Raw genomic sequence first — 24,776 nt, 5'->3', positions numbered from 1 at the left:
CTGTATTCAGATGATAGAATACTTACAGAAAATTTTAAAGAATCCACAATAAAACTACTAAAGCTAATAAACAAGTACATAAAAGGTACAGAACACAAGATCAATATACAAATGTGAATTATTTTTATATAAACTGGCAATGAAAAACAAGAAAATGAAAATTTTTTAAACATTCTATTTTAAACAGAATTCAAAAAGAATAAAATATATAGAAGCTACTTAACCAAGGAAGTGTAAGACCTGTACACTGAAAACGACAAAGTATTTCTGAAATAAAGAAGATAGCGCATAGTCAAGAACTGAAAGACTTAACATCAAAATAGCAATACTCTCAAAGTGATAGACAGAGCTAATAAAATTGCTATCAAAATCTCAACAAGTGTTTTAGTAGAAATGGACAAGCTGGTCCTAAAACTCACATGGAATTGCCAGGAACCCCAAATAGCCAGGGCTTTTCTTGTAGCTCAGTTGATAAAGAATCTGCCTGCAATACAGGAGACCTGGGTTTGATTCCTGGGTTGGGAAGATTCCCTGGAGAAGGAAATGGCAACCCACTCCAGTATTCTTGCCTGGAAAATCCCACGGACAGAGGAGCCTGGCCAGCTATAGTCCATGGGGTTGCAAGAGTCAGACACAACCACCACCACCAACAACCAGCCAAAACATTCTTGAAAAAGAAGAAGCACTGGGAAGGGGGGCTCACACCCCTCAACTTCAAAACTTACTGCAGAAAAACAATAATCAAAAAATTTTGATACTGGCATTAGGATACATGTATAGATCAATGGGACAGAATTAAGAGTCAAGAAATAAACCCATATATTCACAGTCAATTCATTTTCAACAAGGGAGTCAGGACCATTTAAAGGGAAGAGCTAGGTCTTTCCAACAAATAATGTTGCAAGAACTGGAAAACCACATGCAAAAGAATGAATCTGGGCTTCTATTTCACACCATATACAAAAATTAACTCTGTATGGATCAGAGATATAAAAGTAAGAGCTAAGATTATAAAACTCAGAAAACTTAGGTGTAAATCTCCAGGACTCTGGGGTAGACAATGGTTTTTAAAATATGACAGTAAAAATATAAGCAACACAAAAAGAAATATACTTGAAAAACTTGGACTTCTTCAAATTTAAAAGCTTTTTCGCATCAAAGGATACTATCAAGACAGTAAAAACACAACTTACAGAATGAGAAAAAACATGTGCAGTAACGGCTCTGATCAGGGTAGCATCTAGAACACTTCATGACTCAACAACAAAAAGCAAACAACCCAATTTAAATACGAGCAAGTGGTTTGAATAGAGATTCCTCGAAAGAAGATACAGAAATGAAAAAATGCTCAGCACCATTAGGCATTAGGGAAATCCAAATAAAACTACAATGAGGTACTACGTCACTCCAATAAGGATGACTACAAAAAAATTCTTCTTTGAAGGCAAATAGCAAGTGAAGGCAACAATGTGGAGAAATTGGGACCCTCTTATACTGCTGGTTGGGAATGTAAAATGGTACAACCACTTTGGAAAACAGTTTTGCAGTTCTTCAAAAGTTAAATCAAGTCTGGCCATATGACCATGTGACCCAGCAATTGGACCCCTAGATTTATTCTCAAAAATATTAAAATATATGTTCACACAAAACCTTGTACATGTTTACAGTGGCACTATTCAAAATAGGCAAAAAGGAAACAACACAAACATTCATCAACGGCTGAATGCATAAACAAAATGTGGTATTATCCACAGAATGGAATATTATCCGGCCACAAAACGACTGAAGTACTAATGCATGCTTCATGATGAACCTCAAAAACACTATGCTAAATCAAAGAAACCAAACACAAATGGCCACATTTTATATGATTTGGTTTATAGGAAATGTTCAAAATAGATGAATTTTTAGAACCAGAAAGTAGATTAGTGGTCTCCAGAGACGGGTGGTAGGGGAGAAGGCAGTGGCTGCTTAATGCACAGTGTTTCTTTTGGAAGTGATGAAAATATTTTGGAGTTAGATAATGATGTGAGTGTTGTGAATATACTAGAGATTACTAAATCGTGCATTTTAAAGTGGGTAAAACGAGAAAAAAAATAAAATAAAATGGGTAAAATGGCAAACTTTATCTAAGTTTTATCTCAAATATTTTAAAAAATGTGATTCTGTACGAGGACAGAAAGAACAGGATCAAAAGTGGGATGAAGGTAGAAGGTAACTTTGAATTCACATGGGTTGGTCAGGGAAGTCCAATCTGCCACTGAAGAATAGCAGAAGGAGATGGGGGAGTAAGCCATAGAGATAGTTGGGCAAAGAGCATTTTAGGGGGAGAGCAATTTTCAAAATTAGGAGGTAGAAACAGGCTTGGGGCTCTCAGCTCAATGAAAAGCAAGGCGACCAAAATGGGGAGGGCAGAGAAGGAGAGCAAAGGCAGGCAGCAAGGCAGAAGTGCCCAGATCCTGTTTGCCCCGAAGGCCTTTTAGGCTCTGGTTTTCTCCTGAGTTAGACGGGAGGACACAGGAGTGACACAGTAGTAGAGGCAGTCGCTCAGTCATGTCTGACTCTTTGTGATCCCACAGACTGTAGCCCGCCAGGCTCCTCTGTCCATGGCGTTCTCCAGACAAGAATACTGGAGTGGGTTGCCAATCCCTTCTCCAGGGGATCCCAACCCAGGGATTGAACCTGGGTCTCCTGCATTGCAGGGAGATTTTTTACTGTCTGAGCTGTAGGGAAGTCCTTGGGAGTGACATGACTTGACCACTTTTTAAAAAGAGTCACTGTGGCTTCTATGTGGCAAATACACTGTCATGCGGATAAGGGCAGAAACATGGAGTCTAACTGGAGATTTGGCAATAGTTCAAGTGCGAGAGGAAGGTGGCCTGGGTCAGATTGTGGCAGTGATACAGATGGCAACAAAGGGTCACTTTCTGTGTGTTCTGAAAGTAGATAAGGACAGAATTTGCTGATATGAAGTTTAAGAGAAAGAAAAGAGTCAGGCACAATGCCCATGTTTTAGACAGAGAAATGAGTTGGTATTTACTAAAACGTGGGACACCACCGAAAGATTAGCCTTGGGAAAACTCAAGGGTATGTTCTTCGCATTAAGTGTAAGATTCCTATTAAATATTTAAGAGGAGTTCCAGTAGACAGTTGGATGATGAGAGTCTGGAGTTCAGTGCAGAGGATTGGGTTGGAAATATAAATCAAACTCATCTATACAGAAACAGTACTTAATAGCCCTGAGAATGATTAAGGTCATCTCACAGGAACTGTGGGATATAACCTCTACAGTGACAGAAATCATCAGTGTGGATATACCTGCACTTCTCTAAGTGGTAGCCACTAGCCACATGTGGCCAATGAATACCTGAATACCTGAAAGGTGGGGTATTTACAAAACTGGACCAGAGACCTAATGAATGGCTGCAAGTGGAACAGCAAGACATCTGAGCCCTAAAAATCCTCTCTGGAGCTTAAAAGCCTAGAAATGGAGATTAAGAAGTATAGAGAGTTGTGGTAGGAGCACAACCAAGAGAGTAGTGTTCTAGAAGTATGACAGGAATGTTTCATAAGGGAGGAAGTGCTTAACTGTGCCCAAAAGTCACTGAGCACTTAAACTGAAAGAGAGCTAAGAAGAACCATGAAATTCGGAGATAGGAAAGTAACTGGTGACTGCTAGTGAACATAAACATCACACCAGGTGCTCTGCTAGCTATGGTTTGCAGATGTTAAATTTTAACATCTTTTAACATGTTCAATTTTAAGAACTGGAGTGACAAACCTCTCTATAATATTATAGTCATTAGACAGGCTGACTCAACAAAAGATGATCATAATGTTAATTATTCTCACATTTTTTGTTGAGGCCTTCCGGGTTTTTTCTACAGTACTGCACATAAGTTGCAAAGATTAGAGTGAGACCAAGAAAGAGGTCAGTTAAATGAGCGCAGTCAGAAAAATAAGTTATAATATAAAACATTTTTATTAGCAATCTATAAAGATAGATCCTTTGAATAAAATGTGGTGTTAATCCAGTTAGGAAGAGGAAAGTAAGAGGAGTGAGTGGTATTAAAATATATAGCTCTTTGCAGCACAGCTGTTGTTATTTTTGAAATGTTCTTTGGCATCAGTTCTATAATCACATACTTTAAAACATTCAAAGTGCTAGTTGTTGGGATGGCACTTACCAAAGTGTGAACATCTCCTTCACTGAGGGTGAGATCCCGCTTCGTGATGAGATGGTTCCGGTCACCTTGCCCACCACTTGTATCATTCTTTTCAGTTGCTTGTGAATTTGAGATCTAGGATTACAATAATAAACTGGTGGTAAATAGCAATGGAAGATATTTTGAATAAACATTTTGGCATAAGCTGTTACATGTGATTGAAATAGTCACTAAAAATTTGGTATGATAGAAAAATCACCACTTACTATATGGCTAAAACTAAGCACAGAAAATAAAGATGAGTCCTTAATATGTGGCAAAAAATTACCTCTGCCTAGTCATCATTTTCCCCCCTTGCATAGTGAGAGGAGAAATTGACAAAATATACAAAACAGTCTGAAATTTCACAGTGTACATCTGTGATGTGTGTCAAGAGTATACGTTTTTTGTTTTCTTAACCCTCCTTTTTCCAAACTGCAACAGCTTCTTATCCAAAGATACATGCTAGGATGGAGAGGACTGTATCTAAAAGTAAAGAGAAGTCCATAAAATGATATTTTCTAGGTCAAGTCAAAAAAGCCAAGAGTAAAATGTTACATCTTACCCCAAAGACAAAAATTTGGACATCCAAACACCCTTGATATAATATCACATGTGGATAAACCACTATGTGATGAAACCAAAGTCAAACTGGATCACCTAAGAATATCTCCAGAGGCTCACTAAACACTACATAAATAAATGGTTCAGCAGAGCGAGAATTCATCCTTACTCATTACACAAATATAACAATCTAATACATAGCATACTGGTTAAAACTAAAATATTTTTGCAGAATGGATTTATTACTAAAACAATTGCTTTATTTTATGCATTTCTTTTATAGATTTAGAAAGAAAAGCAATAAAACATCAGTATAATAAACAGTTGCTATGAAGCATATTACCTTAATTCTCAAAGGGTTAATCTCCATATCTGAAGTGCAGTTCATTGGCCCATCAATATCATATTGAAGGATGTACAACAAAGTGTTATTGTTATATTTGTAAGGCCACTGAAGATGTAGCATTGCCTTGCTGAATGAACTCGGACCATTGTTTCTCAGCTAATGAGGAAAAGAAAATGTAAATATTTTGGGCAAAAATCTATAATCCTTCCTCTACATCATCTTTAGGAATCCTGAAGCAACAGCATTTGAATAACAGCAGAGTTTCCATAGTGACTCTAATATGATTATCATGATCATTAGTATGCAAAAGAATCAAACTCAACATATGCCTCTGAGTAGGGCAGTATGTGTCAGGATAAAAATATAAACAAAAGAGGAAAACATGAAAAAGTTACTGATAAGTGGCATAGAAAATTTCCTTCCTACAGAAGCAAAATTTTACTCAACGACCTATTCCTTTTATTCCAGTACAACTAATCAGTTTTAAACAACAGTTTGTATAAACAGCTTTCTTTTACCACTTGAAGTTACTTGTCTAATGGAAATGAGCTTAAGAATGGGGAAAAAATTCTAAGAAATCTCTGGCACAAAATTAAACTATGCAGAGTTTACATAAAAGTTACATAGATTTGTTTTCTTTTTGTTTTTTGGACTTGTTTTTTAAAAGCAGCCTATCTGTTCGTTTCTCTGTTGTCTCTCTACCAGGTATCAATTAAATCCAACTGCAAACCTCATAGATGTGCTGAACAACTGGCCCAACATCTTCTTCAGTCTCAGGGTTCTCTTTGTACTTCCAATTTGGAATCGGAAGAAAGATATGATCAGGACTTGAGACTCTAAACAATGACCAAAGAAAACCTACCATGAATATCAAAATGATATGGTCAGTTCATTTTCAAAAGTACCTAGTATCCAAATGAATAAAATCAGAATTTTAAAAAAACACCAAAGACAAAAAAAATTATACTTGTATGTGTACACGGCACAGCTGGACATACAAACGCTTCTTTAATGAATCCAGTGTAAAAGATGAATTGGTAATAGGCGAACATTTCTGCATAAAGTTCAACAAATTTATTTTATGCTGCTTTTGCCATGTCTGGTTTATTACCAGAGAATTATCAAATAAATATTTGGGGCTTTGGAATACACCCAGAGCCTTCTTATTTCTACAGAAACTATAGTTCTAGTAAAATCACCATGAAACATGGAACATACACTATACAAAAGAAGTTAGGGGGCCTAAGACTTGGACATATGTTATGTGCTGTGCTTGGTCGCTCAGTCGTGTCTGACTATCTGTGACCCACTGTAGCCTGCCAGGATCCTCTGTCCATGGGATTCTCCAGGCAAGAACACTAGCATAGGTTGCCATGTCCTCCTCCAAGGGATCTTCCCGATCGAGGGATCAAACCCAGGTCTCCCGTATTGCAGATGGATTCTTTACCGTCTGAGACACCAGGGAAGCCCTGGACATATCTATACCTATGGCTGATTCATGTTGATATCTGGCAGAAAACCACAAAATTCTGTAATTACCCTTCAATTAAAAAATAAATAAATTTTTTAAAACTAAAAAAAAAAGTAACTACTTTTTAAAGTAGTTTAAATCATGAGAATAAGATACTCAACTGGGTAATCATACTGACCCTCTTATCTCAACAGCAGCTAAAACAGCAAGGTCAACTTTGTAAGATACAACCGGGCTTACTTTATCAAAAAGATTGGAGCTGAAAAAGAAAAACATAAATTTAGGGCTGAATTTGATGAGCATAATTAAAATCAAAATCATACAGAGGCAAATGCAGTGAAACTAAAAGTGAACAAATGAAAAGCAATAAAGAAATGACAAACTGCACAAAATAATTATTTTCATTAGCATTTAATTCTAAGACGATGATTTTTATTTAACTTTTATCTTTGTCTTAAAACTCAAAAATAATAAAATTATTCTTATCATGTAAATATTGGTCTTAAAATTTGATAACTAAGTATTAAAATTTTAGTCTATCCTATTCCATAATACTTAAGTATACTGCAAAACATATTCATAACAAATACTATTTCCTCAAAAGTTATTATAAACAGAAAAAAGTTGTTTTCACACCTTTGAATTTGTAAATCAAATTTCACAGACGTATCCATCTCTGATTGCTGGTGGACACTGAAACGAAGCCCAGCTAAGAGCTAGAGGAGGAAAAGAAGGTCAATGTTAGTGAGAAACACGTCAAACACGTGAAATTCCAAATCCAATGTCCAAAGAAAAAAGAATGGTCTAAAACAGGTTATTTCTGAACCTAAAATAAAACTGAAAGTACTCTAGCAAAAATAACTAAGCCTGCGGCTGCTGCAGCTACCAACACGCTCCAGTCATGTCCGACTCTTTGCGACCCCATGCGCTGCAGCATGCCGGGGTCCTATGTCTGTGGAATTCTCCAGGCAAGAACCCTGGAGTGAGTTGCCATGCCCTTCTCCACAGGATCTTCTTGACCCAGGGATCGAACCCGCATCTGTGTCCCCTGCATTACAGGCAGATTCTTTACCAGTGAGACACCAGGGAAGCCCTAACTAAGTCTGATCTTCTATCAAATCCTTATTAATTAAGATACTCAGGCCAATCCATAAGGAAGCCTGTTTAACAACAATGATTAATCATATCTCCTTATAATATTAACAAATTATCTCCTTATAATGTCAACTAATATTAACTTTCTGAAAAATGCAAGAGGAACCACTGATCCAATGAAAGTACAGTAGTTATGCACAAGATTTAGTGACAGGAAGCTAATACCTCAACTTGTGTTAATGGAACAGGAAGAAATAGATGGTTTACAAGACTGAGAGAGCCTGACTAAAAAGGAGAGAAGCAGGGCCAGAAGCAGAATTTCTCTACGCCACCCACAAGTCCATCAGTAACAAACATCTTAACTTCTGCAGGCAGAAAATTGTTATTTTAAAGAAAACAGCTACAAAGTTAGAGAAAGCAGGCTTCTTGGAAGTCATCTAAAAGACATCTAAAAATGGCCCTTCTAGGGGACTTCATCAAACCACCTCTCACTTCACAAAGCCTGGAGCCGGCTGTAAGAATTAACCTGGAATTATCTTTCCTGAATGTACAGTGAGTAAAAAAGTTAGAATGAGTGTATGAGAAAATAAAAGGCATGTTCACTTCTTAATAAAACACTGCAATAAATACAAGTGAAAAATATAACTTTGAGGACTCTGTTCAAGTGCTCTTCCCCAAGAGACCATACATCTAAAAATAATTATGACTCTTAAAGGAAAAATATATGTAAAGAAATATGGAATATTTTTTATTGAAATATATTAATATTTGACACCCAACACTGTGTAAAGTTAAGGTAGACAACATGTTGATTTCATACATTACATGATTACCATTGCAGCAACAACTGTAACTCTGTCACATTACAAAATTATAACTTCTTTTCTTGTGGTTGGAATAATCAAGATCTAATCTCTCACAAGTTTGACACCATACTCTTGTCTATAATCATTACACTGCACATTAGATCTCTAGGACTTATTTACTAGTCATTCAAAGTCTGTACCCTTAAATAACATCTAATAGGACACTGTTTATAAGGGTAGATATGGAATATGTAGTCCCAGATTATCACAGATAATGCCAGGCTGGATGAAGCTCAAGTTGGAATCAAGATCGCCCAGAGAAATATCAATAACCTCAGATATGCAGATGACACCACCCTAATGGCAGAAAGCAAAGAGGAATTAAAAGGCTGATGAAGGTGAAAGAGGAGAGTGAAAAAGCTGGCTGAAAACCCAGCATTCAAAGAACAAAGATCATGGCATCCAGTCCCAACACTTCATGGCAAATAGATGAGAAAAAAATGGAAACAGTAACAGACTTTATTTATTTCCTTGGGTGCCAAAATCAATTCAGACAATGACTGCAACCATGAAATTAAGACACTTGCTTCTTGGAAGGAAAGCTATGACAAACCTAGACAGCATGTTAAAAAAGCAGAGATATCACTTTGCCGACAAAGGTCCCTATTGTCAAAGCTATAGTTTTTCCAGGAGTCATGTTCGGATGCGAGAGTTGGACCATGACGGCGGCCAAGCACCTAAGAATTGCTACTTTTGAACTGTGGTGCTGGAGAAGACTCCAGAGTCCCTTGGACTGCAAGGAGACCAAACCAGTCCATCCTAAAGGAAATCAACCCTGAATATTCATTGGAAGGACTGATGCTGAAGCTGAAGCTCCAATACTTTGGCCACCTGAGGTGAAGGGCCAACTCATTGGAAAAGACCCTGATGCTGGGAAAGACTGAGGGCAGGAGGAAAAGGGGACGATAGAGGACGAGATGTTTGCATGGCATCATTGACTCAATGGACATGAGTTTCAGTAAGCTCCAAGAGATAGCGAAGGACAGGGAAGCCTGGGGTGCTGCAGTCTATGGGGTAGCAAAGAGTCAGATATGACTGAGCGTCTGAATAACAATGACCACAGATCTTCAAATTACCAATATCTATGTTTTATTATTAATAAATTAAATTCTATTGAAAAGGTAACAAGAAATATACTGCTGCTTTTTTTCCCCTTGGTACTAGCAATTCAAAAAGGTATATTTTGTCTCCTTTTTATTTTTTTTTTCATTTATTTTTATTAGTTGGAGGCTAATTACTTTACAATATTGTAGTGGTTTTTGCCATACATTGACATGATTGTCTCCATTTTTTAGAAGATTTGGGAAGCAATCCACTGAGTGCTTCTTCTCAAGCTTCTGGGCTCCCTTCTCCACCACCTAAAGAGGAGTCTGATCCAACCAATGTGCAGTTCAGTCCTAATGGGATGACCTCACAGGTTTCACGTTCATAAAGTGTGAAGTGAAAGTGTTAGTCATTCAGTTGTGTCTGACTCTTTGCAACCCTACAGACTGTAGCTTGCCAGGCTCCTCTGTCCATGGAATTCTCCAGGCAAGAATACTGGAGTGGGGAGCCATTCCCTTCTCCAGGGGATCTTCCCAACCCAGGGATAGGACTTGGGCCTACCTGCATTGCAGGCAGATTCTTTATAGTCTGAGCCACCAGGGAAGCCCCAGTTTATGAGATCACTCTAAATCACCTAAGAATAACAGTCTCGGTATTTGTCAGAGTAGCTTGGAGGATGCATTAAAGTATCAGTTTAAAATATCAAAGTTACAATCTCAGTCCTTAGTTTAAACATGTTCTTATCCATTCACCAAACTGAAGGCAAAGAGCAGCTTGCTGAATACAGGTAATAGCACAACTCACTACTTTAGTATCTTAATCAAAACTAAGCTCTAATAATCATTACATTCTAAATCAAAACCAACTGAAATACTATTTTTTTAAATAAATTTATTCATTTTAATTGGAGGCTAATTATTTCACAATACTGTAGTGGTTTTGCCATACACTGACACGAATCCGCCATGGGTGTACATGTGTTCCCCATCCTGAACCTCACTCCCACCTCCTTCCCCATCCCATCCCTCAGGGTCATCCCAGAGCACCAAGCCCTGAGCACCCGGTCTCACGCATCGAACCTGGACCGGCGATCTGCTTCACACACAATAATATACATGTTTCAATGCCATTCTCCCAGGTCATCCCACCCTCGCCCTCTCCCACAGAGCCCAAAAGACTGTTCTATACATCTGTGTCTCTTTTGCTGTCTCGCATATAGGGTTATCATTACTATCTTTCTAAATTCCATATATATGCATTAGTATACTGTATTGGTGTTTTTCTTTCTGGCTTATTTCACTCTGTATAATAGGCTCCAGTCTCATCCACCTCATTAGAACTGATTCAAATGTATTCTTTTTAATGGCTGAGTAATATTCCATTGTGTATATACTATTTTGAAGTTTTTATTAAAAAGTTCTTTATTAAAAAAAGTTTCTATTAAAAAAAAATTACTATGGGACTTCCCTGGTGGTCCAGTAGTTGAGAATCTGCCTTGCAATGCAGGGGATACCGGTTCAATCCCAGGTCCCGGAAGATCCCATATGCTACAGAGCAGCTAGACCTATGCACCACAACTGCTGAGCCCACGCTCTAGAGCCCACAAGCCACAACTAATGAAACCCACGTTCCGTGACAGGAGAAGCCACCGCAGCGAGAAGTCCGAGCGCCACAACAAGGCGTGGCCTCTGCTCACCACCACTGGAGAGGGCCCGCGTCCAGCAGCAGAGACCCACCATACTCAAAACATAAATACAAAATAATCAAACAAACAACTGTGGACAAACCCACAAAAAATATGCTAATCTCAAAGAAAGAAAAAAAGAGACCCATTTAATTAAAATGTCTTACTTGAGTTCCAGCCTTCATTGGGTTTCCAAGGTCACAAACCACCTGGCGGGTTTGGTTTTCTGTCTTAAACGCACAGGAAAGTCTTGCTAAGGCCTTTGATAGACGAAGAAGGAGGATTGAAGGGAAAATAAATTAATCACTAAAAAAAAAAGCAGAAGCCATACAAACTGTAAAGTTTCTAGACAATATCATACAGTTGGATGTTTGGGTTTCTTGTTTTACCAAGCAAATAGATCTATTTGAGTAATGAGAGATATGGGGGAACCAGAACTGTGTTCAGTTGCCACATATAAATGCAAAAGTGTTTCTGGACGATCCCTAGAGGACTTAGACACATAACCATATTATTTCTGACAAATTATTTGATGGCCAGGCTTAGACACTTTATCCATCTGACCTTGTGTCAGGCACTTAGCTAGCAATTTTTAAAAAGTCGTATCAATGCATTATGCAAAGTACTAGGCTTGAAAAGAATTAGGTGAGACAGGCACTCTATTGTCTAGCAATTTAGCCTTAGGTAGAACAGCTAAGCTGTAGTATAATAAATAGGGTAGCTGCTCATTAATGTTAATATAAACCATGAGTGCATTTCGATTTTTAAAGAGGCAGCTTGCTTACTTCACTGTTGCGGACAACCCCGATGAAATCAGCCTGCAGCGGGATGGAAACGATGAGCTCGGCTTCATAGGCACCTTCTCCCTGATTCTGAGCCTTAACAATCAAGGTCAGAGGGTTGTCGTCCCCAACATAGATCTTCTTTTGATCGCTACAAGTTAATATAAATCTAGTCAATGAAAAAGGACTGCATAGCAAGAGCATGACTGTTCAAAGCACTGACAAGTTCAAGAACGTCTCAGGATATTTTGAGACTACTGCACAGATCAACACTGAACTGGAAACAGCAACTGGGTGCAAATTCAACGTTTCTCCCAATAAAAGGAAACACTGATGCCTTCTCATATCACTATCACTCAAATCTGTTATGAAAATAACTTTATATCCCTTTGTACTTATTAATTTCCTGATGTTTTCTAAAAGTTGAACTAATCCCCTGGTCATGATACTTAAAATATTTGCTGTAATTTATACATTATATAAAATGGCAATACGTCCTTTAGTTAAGAGACAATCTTTAAGAGAATACAATGCTCCTTTGTGACACTACTCCATACTGATGAAAACAGATCTGTTAACCTAGGCAGCTGGTGAAACACACAGCCTATTTTTCTAAAGCTCAACATTCACTCCTTTACTGAAAATCATGCATTATCCTCCAACACAACTAATTCTCACTGCTATTACTTTAATAGAAAAATGTGCTCTTTCATTCAGTTTCTTATTATACAGTCTATTATTTGGAGCAAAACTTACCTATCTACAGAAACCTCCAGTTTGGGTTTACAGACATTGTCATCACCACAGTCAAGTAGAATATGAGCCTAGAAGAAAGGTTTTTATTTTTTTCTACATGAATAAATACCAATACAGGTCACACACACAGTGTATATTAATATATATATGGATGTATATGAATATACATGTATGTATTTATATACACTCAACTTATATATATACCTGAATGCAAAAGGGATCATGGCTGCCTGTTTTTAAACAGGTCAGCGTTAGCTAGTAAGAATGAAAAGGAAGGGAAAGATTCATAGGGTATAATACAACTAGCTGGAACCTTTTAGGTCTATCTCAAATTAACCTATTATGACTTTGGAATGAAGTGTAGAATAGAAAGTAATATTGAAATTAGAGTTTGGCTTTAGTCTGCCTCTGCTAAGTTGCGTGATCTTGGGCCAAAAAAGCTCCTTTACAGAATTTCTCATTATAGACCATGCCTCTTGAGAGCACAGAATGAGGAGTAAAAGAATAAGGAGCTGTGGATCCATAGCAACAATTCAGACAGACAGACCGAACGGAACAGAAACTGGATGAAAGGAGTTCTGCACTGGCATGGCCATCTGGAAAGAGAAAGAAAATGGAACCAGAAGCATTAAGTTAGCAGACCCAAGACAGGTACAATAAGCAAAGACCTCAACACTTTCTCTCTCTAGATAGGACCATATGATGTGTCAGCTGGAACATTATGGAAAACCCAGCAGAAAGACATAGTGGAGGAAGCAGAAGAAGCAGCTGGGCAGGATGTGAAATAAGAAACATAAAAATTAATAAAAGAGGAAAGAAAAAAATGATCAAGCCATTCTTGGTTTGCCTACTGTTAACATACAAAGGGCTTCGGGTCCTAAGGCAAACAGAAAAGAAAAAGATTTAAAGGGGAAAAATAGTGACAGGCTTTCTTGAAAACAACAACAAAACTGTATGCTTTCAAGTTACAAGGATATATGGCTTCCCAGAATAAAATAATATGATAGAGATCTTAACTGACAATGTAATTGGGATGAAACCCAACAATACATGTTAACTAATTCACTGACCTAGATGTTAACAGCTGCTATGTGCTTCAAGAAGTTGGGGGGAAAAGGCCAGGATCATTAGAAGAACTTTGAGGTAACTGCACAAGTCACATGAAAGACAATCAACTACTAACTTAGTTCATGAACTAAGAGTAGATTTAATGATATGTGATATTCTATGTATTAAAAGTTCCAGCTATAATGATGAGTATCTGAAGTTTGAAATGAGAAGTATTATGAAATATTAATAAACTATGATAAAGGGATGTTTGACTAGTTACCTAGTTAGTTACTAGTTACTAGTTAGTTACTAGTGGTAGTTACCACTCTACACTGAAGAAAAAGGATTAAGCTGGCATTGGTGCAACTACAGCATTAAAATACACTATCAGGAAAACAGCTTCAGAAATGGAAAAAGAGCATTATTTTCCATTCACAGAGAACTAAATCTCTACAGTTATATCCTTAGTATCTTACACAGAGTAAGAACTTAATACACATTTGAATGAACAACCAGAGGGCAGTTGAGGGGGGGGGTGGGCGCGGTTGGGTTAAAAAGCCACTTTTAGTGCAGAAAGCACTAAGTCTGTAACTCCAAAGGATAACGATACAGAAAGGAAAACTCAAGAGCTGCTATGTCCAATAGAGGAGCCACAGCAAGCTGCACTTGAAATGTACCTAGTATGACTGGGGCAGGGGGCGGGGGTGGGGGGGCGGTTTACATTTCATTTAATATTAATTAACTTAAATTTAAAAACTGATACTTGATTCTGCCACTAGAAAACTTTTAGTATAACTTTTAGAATAACTTGGCTATGTGACTCCACTTTTCAGTTGCAAATTCTATGACTTCTAAATGAAGAAAAAATATTTCTGATGAAGCTTTAGCATCTGAATTGAGATGTCCTATAGTATAATACACTCTGGATTTTGAAGACAGTAAAAAACAGTATAAAGAATTTCATAGAAAAATGTGATTATTTGGAAATATGGTTTTTAAAGAGGTAATTGAGTTAAAATGGCATCGTTAGGGTGGGCCCTAATCCAATATGGTGGTGGTGGTGAAGTCGCTAAGTCGTGTCCAGCTCTTGCAGCCACATGGACTGTAGCCCGCCAGGCTCCTCTGTCCATGGGATTTTCCAGGCAACAATACTGGAGTGGGTTTCCATTTCCTTCTCCAGGGGATCGTCCAGGAATCGAACCCGGGTCTCCTGCGTTGCAAGCAGATTCTTTACCGACTGAGCTGAGGGAAGCCCCTAATCCGATATGACTGGTGCTTTATAAGGAGATTAGAACGCAGCCACAGAGGGGAGGCCGCATAAAGACACAGGGAGAAAGCGACCACTAGGAGCCAGTGGGAAAAGCGCCAGAGGAGACCAGCACCGCCCACATTGATCTCTGACTTTACGCCTCCAGAATTGTGAGAAAATAAATCTCTATTATTTCACCACCCATTCTGTGGCACTTTGTAACAGCAGTCCTAGCAAACTAATACAGATATATTATTAAAATTACAGTCACCAGTTTTCTATTTTTTTAATGTTACTGATCAGTAAATTTAAACTACGAACGTGGCTCACATTATATTTCTATTAGAAAGCAGTACCTTAAAGAGAGTCTACAGTAATTAAAAAAGTGAGTAATATGACCAGGGAAATAAAGGGCCATTTTAGAGAGAAGTAAATAAGCATGTTAGGGTAGGTAATTAACACAGAAATGAGAGTGCATAATAAAACTAAGAATACAGAAAGAAATGCCTAAGAGTAGGTAATGTCCTTGCCGAAACAAAAGTAGAACACAAAGGAAACAGATTCAAATAATGAAGAAGGGGAGGTGGAGAAAGGGAAGCAAGTCAAATATTAAAGTTATTCTTTCCCTCAAAGCAGTTTCCAAAGTTAACCAATTTGATAAGCTGCCTTTAAATTATATTGGTATTAAAGAGACTGGTGATCCCAGTAAACTAATGTTAACACTAATAAATAGTTTCCAAAAAATTCCAGAATTATAAACAGAAAATAATCATAACTCCTATATCAAAATGCATAATGTAAAAGTAACCATTAACTTTTTTAAAAACTGTAAAACTGAACAACAGACTATAAGAGGCTCATATGTTCATTATTAAATTAATCAACGTAAGACTGTGCATCCCCTAAAAATATAAATTGTAAAAAATATGAACTAGGAACAATGTAAGTTCTATACTAATGGGTAGTGGAAAGCAGCACCTATAATTTACATGCAAAATGAAATATAAGATAGTTATATAAAATAAATTATAAAATTAAAACTATAAAATATAGCTAACATATATAAAATATATTCCTTATAAAATTCTGTTGCTATATTTGATTTTATCAAAAGAATGATTTACATACTATATATGCATATGTGTGTATATACACTAGTTTTTAAAATATAAATCAAAGATAACATAAACTTGTTTAGCAAAATACTAAAATACTATGTATTACTTGGCATTTTGTTGTTTTCCTTGAATTACTTTATTGTTTTATGTATTCAAAATGCGACCTTGTCTTCCTCTGCATATAAGTTGAGTGACTTTGAATGTCTCTTCCCCTCCGACTTCTCTAACTAAAAATGCAACATTATAGAAGCAATCCTTGTATGGCTGAGTCCCTTTGCTGTCCACCTGAAACTATCTTAATATTGTTAATCTGCTATACTCTAATGCAAAAAGATAAAAAAATATAAAATAAAAGCAATCTCTTATGCTATTTAAAAATACGAATTATAAGATTTTTTTAAAAGATTAAAGGATAAATTAATAAAGCACAGTACCTGTCGACTAACATTGGCCGGAGTAAATTGGTTAAGAATAGGTTGCAACCCTGTTGCATCAGCAGCTGTTCGATAATCCAACCAATACTCCATAAAAATAGTAATTGGAGTGAGTTTGTCTCTAAATTCAGATTCGTCCTAAAAATGCAAAAGCTTTGAGTTAATTACAACATCAACCTAAGTAAGACATCAAGCAATCTGTAGAAATCCGTAAGCATACAATACAAAGCCAGCTGTACTCACCCCTCGATCCAATTCTACCAAAACTCTCTGTAATACTACACTTACGTAAGAACAGGATATCCATAAAGAAGACTACCATTATCCATTGAGAATCCTTAACCAACTTTGTTTTGTAATGTAATATTCGATTCACACAAAAATACACGAGACCTGTTAATAAAATGGGCACTCCAACACACACCCAATATAAATAATAACTAGGACATTACCTACATTGCTTAGGCTACCTACATGCTCTTTTCATCCCTTTGTCTGCCTTCCAGAGGTAATCATTCTATTAGCTTGCTCACAGTAGTTTTACTCTAGTTGTATATGTCTCTAAAACAGCATGTTCTTCAGATTGCTTTTCCTGTTTATTTTAAAATGAGACCATACATATTCTTCTGTTATTTGCTTCAACCCTTTTTTAGAAGATTCATTCGCACTGTTGCATGTAGCAAGGTTAATATTTATTGCTGAGTAACTGGAGTGGGTAGCCTTTCCCTTCTCAGGGGATCTTCCCAACCTAGGGATGGAACCCAGATCTCCCACACTGCAGGAGGACTCTTTACCAGCTGAGCCACAAGGGAAGCCCAAGAATACTGGAGTGGGTAGCCCATCCCTTCCCCAGGGGATCTTCCCGATCCAGGAATTGAACCAGGGTCTCCTGCACTGCAGGCAGATTCTTTACCAACTGAGCTATCAGGGAAGCCCATGTTGAGTAATACTTATAATAAATCCACAGTTTAATAATTCTTTTTTGGATTTCTTTGGGGTTTTGGTTTATTTTTGCTATTACAAAAAAAAAAAAAAGTATCGTTCTACACAGTGGAAAAGAGATTTGTCAGTTCTCTATGATAATACCATATTATTTTCCAAAATCTTCATAGCATTTACACTGGCATCAGCAACACATAAGAATTCTCATTAATTCTCATCTGGAACAAGCAATAGGTACTGGTAGACTTTGTCTGAGTGTAAAACGGAATTTCTTCATAGTTGAAGCTTGAGGTATTTGTTTGCAAATATCATGAACAGTTATTTAATCAAAAACCTTTCTTGCACTTCAAGTAAGATGGCCATGTTTTCAGTCTATTCATGTGTGAAGTTACACTTCTATATTTTTAATATTAACCCGCTCTAGGATACATGCAAGTTGATCTGTTTTTTAATATTCTTTATAAACAGCTTGGATTGAGTTTGCTTATATTTGGTTAGTAATTCTACATCTATGTCTTTGTGTAAGACTCATGAATTCTTTTTTATACTATCCTTGGCCAGTCTGGGTATCAATTACACTAGCTTCAGAGAATAAACTGGAAATGCATCTTGTTTTTTCTATTCTTTTTAAGAGTTTAATATTGGAATGTCTCATTCCTGATAGCTTAGATGATATTGCCTATAAAATTATTTAGGTCTTGTGATCTGCTTGTGTAAAGACTTTTAAACTGCCAGTTCAATTTTCAGAATGATTTTTATGGTTCAGTGGATTGTTTGGGTTTTCTATTTCTTCAAGTAACAGTCGTGCTATGTTTTTCTAAGAATGTTTTTGTTTTCTTGGTACAAGGTTGTTCATAATATTCTATTATTTTAATTCCTCCATTATCTATGTGCCTTCGAGCAAAGCTGCTTCAGTCAGTGTCTTGACTCTGAGACCCCACAGACTGTGCCCCTCCAGACTCCTCTGTCCATGGGATTTCCCAGGCAAGAATACCAGAGTGGGTAGCCATTCTCTTCTCCTGGGCATCTTCCCAACCCAGGGATCGAACCCGGGGTCTCCCGCACTCCAGGCAGATTCTTTACTGCTGAGTCACCAGGAATGTCCTTTTTTAATTTTTTGTGGAGGTTTCTTGGGTTTATTTTCCCTTCATTTTTTCCCTCAAGCTTTCATTTAAATTAAATAGCATTTAAGGCTATATATATTTACCTTTACATTATGCTTTTAGGATATCTTACACATTTTGATATTTTCATTATAATTCACTTCTAAGTAAATTTCCAGTATGATCTTTTTTTAATCCATAAGTTGCTTAAAATCACAATTCTTAATTCTCAATTTAAATTTGTTACTGATTTCTAAAAATTGCACTATAATCAAATAGCATATATTCTATGATTTCAATTTTCTCAAATTTGTTCAGACTTCCTATATGTACATGGGGAACTTTTATATTCTCTAAATGTTGGATGCCAAGTTCTATATAGGTTTATTAAATAGAGTTTATTAATTATGTTGGGTCTTCTATATGTTCACTGATACTTTTGTCTTTTAAATCAAATTTCACCCTTTATTTCTTTCAATATTTCATACACATGTATACTTTGTAACTGATAATTCTAAATCTCAAGCCTTTCCATGGGGTCACAAAGAGTCGGACACGACTGAGTGACTTTCACTTCACTTTTCCAGGACTAAGATTTGTTTGCTGTGTCTTCTAATGGCTTACTTTCTGTTTCTTTAGTACTTTAGAAATGAATTCTTACTTGATTTGAACTTAACCTGTGGGACCTGTACTAGATTGTTCCAGTGAAAACTTGCATTTACTCTTGCAAGAGTCAGGGTCATCTTTGTTTTGGGAACACTTTAGCCCTGTGGAAAAATCTAGACCTAATACAGGAGGTTCAGGTCAGACCCCTGGCTTGCAGCAGGCCCCAGGTGAGTCCGAACCCCCATACTGGTGTCGGCAAGTATTGCTCCCCCTCTGCCCCCTGCCCAGGTTCCAGCCCTCCCTCCCTAGCTACCCTGACTCACACTTGCTTACAACTCACAAGTCGGGTTTAGCCAGTGAAGTTTTTTAATTGATTAACTGGGGAGGGGTGGATTTCTTTTACGGTCTTGAGAGCCCAATAATACGTTTGTCATAATTTATTAAGGACACATGTGATATCCAGTCTGACAAGAGTAGATGTCCATTACTCAAGTCTGACTCTTCAAAAAGCCCAATTTCCTCAACTGCATTTTTCTGCTTTCTTATTTATTCACCACCAAAAAAATTTTACAGAAAGGAAAAGTCATTCAGATGGAAAAATAACACATAGAAAGATAAGGAACATAAAAAAAAGTATGTCTTACCCGCAGATATGCGATCAGCTCCTCACACTGCATCTGTCCCCCCCTTGAGATGGTCATGTTCTTGGAGTGACCCGGGGACCTGTTATGGAGAAAGAGTGCTCGTCGAATTGCTCCTTTCTGCTTGAGTTTATCCAAAAGAAGCTCCACCTGGAAGTCTATACAAACCAAAGGACTTATAACCAACATAATCTTTATGGACACCTACCTGTCCTAAATATCTCAAGTTTTCATGTAAAGAGAGATACACAGACATTTCTTAAGAAGTAACTTGCTTCTAATTCATTCTTAAAAAGTCTATACATTATAGTGAGACCACAACATATTAATTCTGAATAAATATTTCATAATTAATTAATCCAACCATTCCCAACTTAATGTCATCTAATAATTCAGATAATGATAAAACTAGCAGATAGAAGGGAATTTTTTTTTCTTTTAACTTAAGCTGAGAGGAGGAAGTTCAGAAATGAAATATGTGAATAATTAAGACTCCCACCACTAATGCAGGTGGCAGCACTCTTCCTGATTGTAAGAAATGTTTACTAATATACACCCATACATTCACTACCATGATGAATGAGCAGTTTGTTATCAATTGCAACTCATACTTCTAATGAAGCTACCCTATCAAACTATCAGGTAAATATGTCTCTCATGAAGCAAATGACCAAACAAACCTAACTAGGTCAGGAATCATCTTAAAAAGAATGTTCCCATGGAAGAATCAAGCAGAGCCAAGAATCAAGCACAGGTGCTAGATTACTAGCTTTTAAGATTCAGTTCTTCTTAGACAGTTTCTTCAAAGGAGATAAGAATGCAGATCTTTAAAACCACAAGTCTCCTTTCAAGTTCCTCTAAATGCTGAACTCATAACAAATCTGAGTGAAAACCCTGGATTATTTTGCTCCCAGTTCTGTTCCATCCACTCTTTTGAGAGACAGCAAGCGCCTGCCTCTAGCCTCTTGAAACTGCCAATTCCTCTGCAAAATACTTGTCCACGTATCCCTTAGTTCCTTCATTTCCTTCAGGTCTTTACTGAAAAATTACCTTCCTTGCTACCCTATGTGAACTTCAGACACAAACACACCTCCCAACAGACTCAGTCCTCTATTAAGAGCTTCAATTTCTTAGCATAAACACCAACAAATCTCCACAACAGTTACTGAACTCTCCTACTTTGCATTCAGAATCACATAAACAATTCTTTGGAAAAAAAGAGTGAAATTAGTATTTTCTGTGTGGGTTAAATTTAGTGGTCAAAACTTTTTCTCCTTCTCTCTCTTTCTAAATCACCTCTACTCCTGAAATTACCAGGGTTTCTCCAACACATAAAATATAAACTTCTCAGTAGGTAACTGACTTTATAAACAATGATATTCATTTTTCCTCAAGTTCATTTGTCTCACATTGGTAACTTTAACTTTCTCAAGGCTGTATTTATCACTAATTTTTCAGAATGCCAATAAATAAATGTATTATCTCTGAACTGGCTTAAGAGCTGCCAAACAAAATAATTATGTTGTAATTTTAAATGTCTTTAACATAAACATTCAAATAAAAAAAAATAACAACTATCTGAATAGTTATTCAAATATCCTAAAATGTTTTTTAAGTGCTGCCTATGCAGCACCATTATATATAATTTTTCCATAGAACACTTACCAAGTTTCCTAGGAAGTGCTCCTTTGCCATCTGCCTTTAAGCAGAACCTGACGTTAAAACTGTAAAAAAATAAAAAACACACACAAATCCCATAATCCAGTTTAAACATTTTTTAATATCACCCAAATCTCACATTTCTTCTTTTTTAAATCTCACATTTCTAATACTTAGTGTACACTGGGAAGCCTTGTATCTTTCTTTACATCTTAATATTATTTTTAACAGATTATACATCTTAATGTTATTTTTATATATTAAACTATACAGAATATTCTAACTCATTCTTCAGTAACTTAGGCACATTTCCTCTCACGATACTTTAATGAGACAAAAAAGAAAAAAAAAATTCCTAACCTCCTCTCAAGTTTATAGAACCTCTTCCATAAATCTAAATGAGGAAAATGACAGTCCAGATTTAAAATAAATATCTCACTTATTTAAAAGTCCCACAAAGCTCCCTTTAATTAGTAAGCTCCTCTAGAACAGTATTTGTCACAGTTTATTACTAGGTCATGACATCAGTTTACTGGGTTGTGGCCAGCATCTTAAAAAAAAAAAATATATGTATAAAATTGACTTAAGTATCAAGGATAAGATTTCATGAAACTTAAGTTTTAAAAACCTATGTTTACTGGATTATGATGTAAAATGTGTTTCATCCTATAATCAAAAACATATGAAAGCTACTGCTCTAGTTAATGTATTCAAAGCCTTCACACTGTTACCAGAATAAGCAAAAATCTTGAAAATGTCACGGCCAATCAATGAAAATGAAGACCAAATATTATTGAACTTTTAATGCACTCTGATGAAAGAAATAAAATTTTTATTGTGTACATGTTTATTTGTTTAAATATATAAAAAATATTTTTGAAAAATGATTTTAATAACAATAAATACTTCAAAAACAAAATCAGGAAAAATATCTTTCCATTAGATCATTTGAAGTAAAATTTTCCCACCTTCCAATCATTCTACCCTTCATATTTAAGTTCTCTTTGATTTTTCTGTGTAAGTAAGAAGCATGAACATAGTTTCCCAAAGTTGGGTACGTACAGTCAGTTTATATGGATCAGGACTTTTCATTATTAATTTTATATTTATGTTGACATGTATGAGAAAGACTGGCTTCTCTATTTTATTTTAATGTTTTAAAGTAAAACATGAGTCAGTTTAAAGAATAAAAACAAGAAAATTATAAATACAAATAGAACAAAAAATAGCAAAAAAAAAAATCACATGATACAGTGAAAAGTAATAAAAAATGGAAACTTGAGAAATAGAGAATTTCAGATATTAAGCTTACAGAAAAAGTTACATTTTTCTTCAGAAATTAGTGAAAGAACAAACAGAAAACCAATACCTTCAAGCAAAATAATTCTTTTCATACAATTAGTCATAGATATTAAATCTGAAAAACATCATTAGTTTTTAAAAATCAAAATCAAAATGCTCACTGGCTTTTTTATTTTTGATATATTCATTTTTCAAAAATTATTTTTATACTAGTTTATAGAATATTTCTAGAGGCTTATATGTACCCTCTTTGGAACAATATTTCTAAATTCAATCTATGACAAGAAAATAGAGTATATCCATAGAAACTGTGTGAGTAATATTTCAGCCCACTTGCCCATTTTCAATTAATTTTATAATGATTGAACCAATAATTATAATAATAACTATTATTAAACAAACACCCTTACCAGGAAACTTTGAGATCTGTCCCAGGCAGAGAGCAGGTTTTATTTTCTTGATTTAAAATGCTAGGGTACACTTCAAGGCCAGCATTTACAGTGATAACTGGTCTGGCCCTGGTTTTAAAAAAAAAGAAAAAAAGTTATTTAAAATGTTACACTGATCTAAGTACTTTAGGTTCACATTCATGGTGTATACAGAGCAATGTTCACAAAAGCAGTGTTTGTAATAGCAAAAAGAATAGAAACAATCTAAACTTAGAAAGACCAAATATCCCAGTTTGCCCCAGACTGTCGACTTTATCAGTGAAAGTTCCATGATCTGGTAAAGTCCCCTCAATTCCAAGCAAAGCAGGACCACTGGTCACAACCTATTGAACACAGCCCAATAAGGCAGGATGGTTAAACAGGTCAGGGGATAGCTACCTAATGCAGCTGCAATACAAGAGGGAGGTGAGTGCTGTAAAGCCATCTGCACTAATATGGGATGAGATTAACCAGGAGAGAATTTTAGTATGACAGGGGAAAAAAAAAGCCATGCAAAAAGGATGCATGCACAACACATACACACACTCAATTTTGTAATGCACAGAATGTTTCCAGTAGGATATACTAATGAACTAGTAACTGGTGTGAGAGGAAGTATGTATTTTTTTATTGTATGCCCTTTTTATATTGCTTGAAATTTTACCACATGCCTGTATTACTTCATTAATAGCAATTTTTTAAACTAAACAATAAATTAAAATAAATATAGTTTTCCAAAATTCAGATGTACATGTTTATGCTCTGTAAAAAAATATAGCAGGCTCAGGTCAGTGTGCTTGTTCCAATCATGACAAATCCTAGACTCTGTACGGCCACAAGCTGCTCTGAGAGGCACAATCAAGTTGACCTACACTACACAAGAGGGTTAGTTTTCCTGCCATGTATAAGCACAGTCCATAGAAGTGTAAACATCTTAATCTACTTGCGATGCCAGATGATACTGTAAGGCAATGGGAACTGATGAAACACAGAGAATTACAGGAAATATGTATGAAGCTGGGAACTAGAAATATGTAGATTTACACATACTACTCTGATAAAAACATTTATTTTGGGAGTCATTACATACTTCCCCGGTGGTCTCAGAATACTGTGGCACAAATACCAAGTTAATTTCTCGTCTCTTAGAGGACAATGTAACTTTTATACTTTTAAATGTAACTCATATACTTTTAAATTCACAAAATCTAAAACATAGGAGAACATCTTTGAACAAATTTAAAAAACAAAGATGGAAAATTCTGAATGCTTTTCTAAAAAAAAAAAAAAAAATCTACTGCTTTCTCTATTCTGGGAATCTCCTTGTATCACTACCCCTTGCCTGAAGTGAATCTTGAATAGAAAGAACAAATTTTATCATTAGTTCAAGAAAATTAAAATGAAATTTAAGCACTGGTACTTAACTATAAA

At 36.1% G+C, this 24,776-nt stretch overlaps 1 protein-coding gene across 2 annotated transcripts in view; it reads right to left on the bottom strand.

Moving 5' to 3' along the window:
• The window catches only part of ITGAV (integrin subunit alpha V), a 101,940-nt gene that overhangs the window by 6,133 nt on the left and 71,031 nt on the right, over positions 1 to 24,776 (bottom strand). For both annotated transcript variants that reach the window (XM_043488237.1, XM_043488238.1), the window contains exons 15-26: positions 23,328 to 23,435; positions 21,622 to 21,680; positions 19,960 to 20,114; positions 16,665 to 16,802; positions 12,814 to 12,881; positions 12,061 to 12,208; positions 11,443 to 11,535; positions 7,223 to 7,302; positions 6,765 to 6,845; positions 5,846 to 5,951; positions 5,113 to 5,271; positions 4,188 to 4,301 (exon numbers count right to left, since the gene is read on the bottom strand). In XM_043488237.1, the coding sequence (XP_043344172.1) occupies positions 4,188 to 4,301; positions 5,113 to 5,271; positions 5,846 to 5,951; positions 6,765 to 6,845; positions 7,223 to 7,302; positions 11,443 to 11,535; positions 12,061 to 12,208; positions 12,814 to 12,881; positions 16,665 to 16,802; positions 19,960 to 20,114; positions 21,622 to 21,680; positions 23,328 to 23,435 (1,309 nt within the window). The remainder of the gene's footprint in view (positions 1 to 4,187; positions 4,302 to 5,112; positions 5,272 to 5,845; positions 5,952 to 6,764; positions 6,846 to 7,222; positions 7,303 to 11,442; positions 11,536 to 12,060; positions 12,209 to 12,813; positions 12,882 to 16,664; positions 16,803 to 19,959; positions 20,115 to 21,621; positions 21,681 to 23,327; positions 23,436 to 24,776) is intronic.

The sequence above is a fragment of the Cervus canadensis genome, chromosome 15, assembly GCF_019320065.1.
Source record: "Cervus canadensis isolate Bull #8, Minnesota chromosome 15, ASM1932006v1, whole genome shotgun sequence".
NCBI classification, from domain to species: domain Eukaryota; kingdom Metazoa; phylum Chordata; class Mammalia; order Artiodactyla; family Cervidae; genus Cervus; species Cervus canadensis.
This window is presented reverse-complemented; position numbering and strand designations above follow the sequence as displayed.